This window comes from Lygodium microphyllum, chromosome 27 (genome assembly GCF_053477565.2).
Source record: "Lygodium microphyllum isolate KBCC chromosome 27, Lygodium_microphyllum_v1.1.10, whole genome shotgun sequence".
In the NCBI taxonomy this organism is placed as follows: Eukaryota; Viridiplantae; Streptophyta; class Polypodiopsida; order Schizaeales; family Lygodiaceae; genus Lygodium; species Lygodium microphyllum.
Window position 1 is genome coordinate 3040644 of NC_141161.1, and position 6933 is coordinate 3047576.

At 36.6% G+C, this 6933-nt stretch overlaps 1 protein-coding gene across 1 annotated transcript; it reads right to left on the reverse strand.

The window, feature by feature from the left end:
- Window positions 1-3391: 3391 nt before the first annotated feature.
- LOC148012011 (uncharacterized) lies at window positions 3392-4129 on the reverse strand. The gene is made up of 3 exons (XM_087668752.1): window positions 4048-4129; window positions 3853-3954; window positions 3392-3727 (listed from the first exon to the last, which is right to left on the reverse strand). Exons 1-3 carry the CDS (start codon window positions 4090-4092, stop codon window positions 3488-3490), a joined length of 387 nt encoding a protein of 128 aa, XP_087524878.1. The 5' UTR covers window positions 4093-4129; the 3' UTR covers window positions 3392-3487.
- Between the last annotated feature and the right edge of the window lie 2804 nt (window positions 4130-6933).

The window sequence follows — 6933 nt, forward strand, 5'->3', positions numbered from 1 at the left end:
GGACCTCCTAAAATTTAGGGATCTCCTAAAATTTAGGGACCCCCCCAATATGGGTATCATATGAAAGCTTTTTCCGTGTACATCGCAAAAATGGTATTCGAATCTTCATGTGACTTTCCTATGCAAAGAAATGTGCATTTCAAGCTTTCAGCCCACACATGCACATTATACAAGCATTTCATGATCATGCCATCTTGTTGATTGTAACTGTCTGTTCTGGTGGATCTAGCCCACACTTCAAGGCATCAATCCTTTCTGTGTGCGAGTCTAACCCTGATATGCGTGAGTTCTAGTCACAGGCGCCCAATCGGGTCATATAGGTGGAAGTGTGAACTATCTTTTCTCTAACCCACCGTGTGGGTCCACCATAACCTGTGACCACTCATCAGTGGCCAGCTCCAATGCACTTTTCTTTATATCTAATTAGTGCAAAGGAAATAAATTTAATAAATCATTATATAGACAAATTAATGAAAAAGGATACAAATTCTGTTTCTATAGAGTTGTGACAGCCCTTTGGCTTTTATTCAGCTGTCCTCAGCTGAAAAGCTTCTTGATATTGTTGTAGACTATTTGGGTAATCCTTCATGAATTTTTCATCTACCCACTGTGCATCTGTTGTGGGTAGATTCTTGAATTTTAGCAAGAATTTTCGTGTCACAATGCCACTTCTCGTGGTTCGATCCTTGAGAAACAAAATCTTTTCAGGTTCCAAGAGTTGCTCTGTTTCTTCAACTTCTAGGGGATCTTCAGTAATGGGTTCCTTTGGTTCTGGTCCTATGTAAGGTTTTAGCAAACTTACATGAAAAGCATTGTGTATTTTCCAATGAGTAGGAAGCTCAAGTCGATAAGAAACTTCATTTATTTTCTCAATCACTTTGAAGGGTCCAAAGTATCTACTGGAGAGCTTTGGAAAAGATGAATTTTGACCAGAACCTTGTTTGAGCCTGCTTTTATCAAACTTTAGCAAGACATATTGACCTTTTTCAAAAGCCAAAGGTATTCTTCGTTTATCTGCTTGCTTCTTTTGTCGCTCTTGGGCAACTTTGATAGTGGCTCGAACTTGATCCCCTGCGGTTTTTAAATCTGAAGCAAACTCATTAGCAGCAAAAATCTTATCTTTAGTGCGAATAATTGGAGGGGGAATCACTTTACCCTGTACTATTTCATTTGGAGCTTTCCCTGTGGATGAGTGCACTGTATTGTTGTAAGCAAACTCCAATAATGGAAGATATTTCTCCCATTGTGACTTATGTTCACTAACATAAGCTTTCAACATATCCAAAAGAGTGAGATTCATCACCTCTGTTTGGCCGTCAGTTTGAGGATGAAAAGCTGAGGAGAACTTTAAAGTGGTTCCCAAATTCTCAAATAAAGCACGCCAAAAGTTACTTGTGAATTTGGAGTCTCTATCTGAAATGATCTCAGAAGGCATACCATGTAATTTGAAGATATGTTGAATGAAAAGTCTTGCAGCTTGTACGGATTTCAATGTTTTATGACATGGAATAAAATGTGATTGCATTAGGGGAGTTTTGAGGTCTCGAAAATGCCTTTTAGGATGTGGAGAGAGAGTGCTCTAGACCAATAAGAGCAAAGCCTCCGTAACGGAACTTCTAATTAAAAAAAATTAAAAAATCATTTTACAAAAATATATAAATATGATAATATTACGAATTTGTATTTTTATTATGTATTTTTAGTCTCTTATATTCGTGATTATGACATATTTTGCATTAATGGCATAGAGTCTCGGCTACTTTTATTTAATGATGTTTCTAGATTAATGATAATGACTGATGTAATCGAAATTCAAATTGGTGAAAAGCATGGCGCTCAGTTTTTTCCCTCCTTTCTTTTATTCCTCTATTGTTTTTCCCTCCGTTATGATAGCCTAGTCCTCTCTCTCTCTCTCTCTCTCTCTCTCTCTCTCTCTCTCTCTCTCTCTCTCTCTCTCTCTCTCTCTCTCTTTGTGTGTGTGTATGTGTGTGTGTGTGTGTGTGTGCATGTATCTCTCTCTTCTACCATGGATACAGAAATTCGACCTTCAACAAGGCATCCAAGCTCCCAAATCACATCCATATCAGTGTTTAACTCATTCCAAACTGATGGAAGATGGATTCCTACTATCATTAGCAAAGGTAGTTGGATCACCATGCAACAAGCAAAACGTGGAAAAAGGCAAAGACATGAGAGCTCGTTTATCTCTGCTTGGAAGGGCAAAATCCGAGATTTTAAGCTTGGAGCAAATAAGAATAGTATCAAAGAGGTACTAGTGCAACATGTGTTCATGCATAGAGAGCTGTGTTTGAAACCTGGATCTTCAAAGCTTCCAATGCATAGACCAAATTGTAAGAATTTGATTCTTAAAGTTTTTCCTTTCTTAAATATGGTTTAGGTTTCTCCATTATAATATTTGTTTGTCTTGTAGATGTCTATCCCTCTAATCTTGAGGAATGGCAACCAGTGGAATCTATTATTGATGTTATTGATGTTATACATGGTTCAATTGGAGAAGAAATGTATAGAGGTAGAAAGAAGACAGAGCTTGCAGAGAATGGAATATTCTTTTATGACCATTCTTATGTTATTCCTATGCGGTGTTGCCAATGGGGATCAATAAAACTCCTTCCTTTGCCAGATTTTTCAAGCTTTGAGTGGCCTTTGCCAAGTCCAGCTACTAGTGAGGGCTATAGATGTAAGATATTTTCTGAGATCCAGAAAGCACTAAAATCTAATATCTCAAGTAGGCTAAGCAAAGTTACTTTATTTATGCCTATTAATATATTTATTGATTTCTTCTCTAATATGGAGATAAGAATAACAAAAACCATGCTTTCAGTGAAGAGACTAACATATGATCATATCATACAATTTGTTGATGAAGGATGGGATACAAGGACAAAAGGAAAAATTATATGTAAGATAGATCAAGACTCTATAGCTTGTAAATATATGATTGCTACTCAAAATTTTATCCTTAGCTTTTACTATAGTCGATGGCATTTTGTTGGTAGTAGTCTAGTTGCTTTAGACCAGAATCTTAATGACTTCAGCAAGGATCCTATTGTGGATCTTGATATTTGGTTCAACGAGGATATTATTGCAATCTTAAATATCAGAAAATCATGTACGCTACATCAAGTGAGGATGGATTTACAAAATGAAGACATTGAACTACCATGCTCCTTTGTATTCCAACTTGACAAGAAACGAGTAAGTTTTCACATCATATTATATCTCCTTAGATGTATATCAAGATCTCACTTTCTAACTAACAAACATTTGTAATTTATTTTTTGCAGATATCGAAAAGGAGAGAAAATAAAATACACTGCAATGACATTCAAGAAAAGATATCTTTACTATCAATATAAAATACATGTACAAATTTTGTAGCAGATGTCTATCTGCCATCTCTATGAGATATACAAGGGCTGAAGGGCAAATTTCTATATATGAAGGCCTACAAGGCGATATGGCAAAGCTATTTCTTTTTTGGAGAACTATCCTTTCTAGGAGTCCTTTTGCCTTGCTTTGATGTCTTGGGTATAGAAGGTGTTGAAGCTATGGATTTGCCTTCCGTGGTTATAGGCACCGCATCTCCTTCATGGTGCAAATCCCCACCAATCTCTGTTGTTGGTTGTATACAATTGACCATCATATACTTCAAGAGCTTTGCTCTGATGTACCAAATATGCTCAGATGTATAGCAATCCTTCGAAAACTGTCACACATTTATAGAAAAAAGAGTTTTAGTTCATTATTGTTCTTACAGTAGACTATATTTTTATCATCAATGGACTATTTGCAATTAATATCTATCTTAAAGTTTAGCATCTTTCATATTACCTTTACATGTTTATCATCATTAAGATAAACAAAGTTAACCATTCTTCTAGCATTTGCAATCACCCTCCAGCCACAAGAATGGCTATCATCCTGATGGGGACACTGCAACCACCAACACAAAGTAAAACTATAAAGAGGACGAATGGTAGTTCATAGAATAAACTCATGTTTCAATTATTTTAATGAATAACTTACCGCAACTTGTCTATATTGCATTGTTGCAAGCAAATCAGATGGCATAGGAGGTCTTTTCTCTAGCTCTTCAATTAATCTTTTGGCACCTCTGTATATAAAATATGTTGAAATTTAGAGTACTTACAAAAAAAAGAATTGAAATATCAAGGAGCCCTTGGATAATATAACTTACAATTTAGCATTTCCATGGCTTCCTTTCATAGAGTTGATTAAAAAGCATTGCTTATCCACAAGGTCTATTGCAATCAAGCTCCAATGAGAACTAAAAGCAATCATATCTCAACAAATTAGTAGGATAAAATCTCAAAAACTCTAATAGAATATTGAATCACTTACTTTTCATTATATGGAATTATAAGCAGCTCCAAAGTATGGAAGTCAATCAAATTGAGCCAGTGCTCAATAAAACTTGCATCAAGCTCATTCCTCATAAAAAATGAGACAGATGGATCAAAAACCTCAATTTTTTGTTGTATATCCAAAGGAAACTCATGCATTATACACCTAGAAAAGGCATAGAAATAGTGAGTATAAACAAGAAAAATCTTATTGCTAAAAAAATATCAAAAAGTATAAGTAATTATGGATGGACATACCTTAGGCCAGCAAGAATAAGAGTGTCATTTACTTCTCTTCTTTTATCCTTAAGAATCTGAACACATCCAGCATCAAAGGAGAGAACCTCAGTTCTTTTGCCTAAGTCACCAGGTAAGAAACAAAACACACTGAATCCTTTTGGATTAGTTGCTTCAAGAAGGGTGGCTAGCTCATTTTCAAAGGACTCTAGTTGCTCTATTTCCCTTTCTTCAACCCTTTGCTTCCTATACTCTCTCCATTTATCTGCTTGTTCCTCTTTAGCCTTCTCCTCTTTTTCATGTTGCCTTGTATCCTTCTCATGGGTGACCCTTGTATCCTTCTCATGGGTGACATCCTCAACCCTGACACCAGAATCATCTTTCTTTCTTCTAGCTGGGGGCACATTAAGGATATTAAATGTCTTCATATCAGTGAGGGGAATTGGCTCAAGGACCTTTGAAAATCTATACCTTAGCCTCCTAAGAATTACCATGTCCTTGTCCATGAGTGTGAGCCTATGAGCATGAGCAGCACAAATGTAGGCATCTTGGAAAAACTCAATTAGAAAATCCTCTGTGGCTTCTTGTATACAATTAAGAGCTGTTCTTGTCCATCTGAAACTATCCAAACTATATCTGTCACAAATTTCCCTGACAAGCCTCTGAAAAGATAACTTTGGAATTGCATTGTCAAGAGCATTTACTGCCTTCCTAATCTCCCTTAGACACCTGACATTTTGAGAAAACCTTCTCCTTGGCTTTGACTTTCTAGAGAGCCTTTGAGGCTTTGAAGACTGATGAATCTTTGATGCTAAATCCCTCGGATCAATCTTCCCTTTTCTTGCTGTTGACTTAGTCCTAGCCATCTGCCAAAAAAACATATGTTACTTCTTCTCCAGCATGTAAAGCAAAACGCGAGTCCCAGACAAGAGTTATCTATGCTGCATGGCGTTTTCTCTTATCAGCTGAATTTTTCTCGAGCTGTCTAGTGAAACGCGAGTGTCAAGCAAGGCGCCTCCTTGCAGCTGCTTCTTTTCGCGTTTCACCGGACTTGTTGTCCATTGTGTCCAGTGAAACGCGAATTTAAGCCAGGAAACCTGCTTGAAGTACCTTATTTTCACGTTTCACCGGACAGCTCATGAATAGCATAAAAATTGACAATGTGAAACGCGAGTGTCAAGCAAGGCGCCTCCTTGCAGCTGCCTCTTTTCGCGTTTCACCGGACTTGTTGTCCATTGTGTCCAGTGAAACGCGAATTTAAGCCAGGAAACCTGCTTGAAGCACCTTATTTTCGCGTTTCACCGGACAGCTCATGAATAGCATAAAATTTGACAAAACCAAGAAAAAAGAGCTTTGATCCAAGGAAATCTTTTAAGATTACTTAAAATATCCATAGGGAGGAAAGAAACAGGCACCGAGAGCATGGAATGCTCAGATAAGTAATTATTAACAGCAGCATGGATTTCAGATAGCTCATGCAGATCACAGTAAGATTTCCTTAAATATCAACAATATTAAGGAATGCTTTCACTGTGGAAAAAATTCTTTTGTAGTGGTCATGAGCTAATAATAACATAAAGGATTAGAGGTTTGCTTTGTTGGAGAAGTAGTGAAATGCTTGGAGATTGGAAGGAAATGCTTGCAGACTGGAAGGAACACCAAAAACAAAGATGGAGTAGCGATGAAATGCGATGAAAGCTGAAGGCGGTGAATTTGCATGGACTCAACGTTCTTCGCAAAGTGTTAATAACACACGTGTGACGTACTCTCGCTTATCGAAATTTTTTATTTACTTGGAAAAGGGTTATTTAACACACGTGTAACGTATTTTTGGAAAAAGAGAATGCGCACGTCTTCTGAGGAGTTTATTACGCTGTGTTAAGTCAGACACGTGTACACGTATTTTTCCATTATTACACAAACTTTTTCGTTGGAACTATCACCACATGCTTAACGGTCGATATAAAAGCATTTCAAACCCATTTCTCTGACATTGTCTTCTTCTCTGCCAAAATTTCGTCTCGACTTCCCTTCAAGGTCCTTGCATCCTGTGTGGAGAGCAGTTCAACAATCTTTGATAGGTAACAATTTTTTTTATTACAAGCATTTTAACAAAATAAATTTGATTAATATAGAAAGAATGTTTTATAACACTTAAACAATTAAAGATGTTATGTGCTTTCTATCTTTCAAAAGCAGCAAAGCTTTTCCAAAAATGATTATATCATCAATTTGTGTGTTTCCATAGAATTTATTTATTGTTCATGTTTCCTTTCTTCATTTGCAATTTTTAACAAGTAAAACGCGAGAA

What these genes read in the sequence shown, in the direction of transcription:
- LOC148012011 (XM_087668752.1), bottom strand. Translation starts at nt 4,092, where the DNA reads ATGCCATCTGATTTGCTTGCAACAATGCAATATAGACAAGTTGCG. An exon ending in TGCAATATAGACAAGTTGCG is followed by an intron (nt 3,955 to 4,047) that starts GTAAGTTATTCA and finishes TGGTGGTTGCAG; the next exon opens with TGTCCCCATCAGGATGATAG. An exon ending in ATGATGATAAACATGTAAAG is followed by an intron (nt 3,728 to 3,852) that starts GTAATATGAAAG and finishes AATGTGTGACAG; the next exon opens with TTTTCGAAGGATTGCTATAC.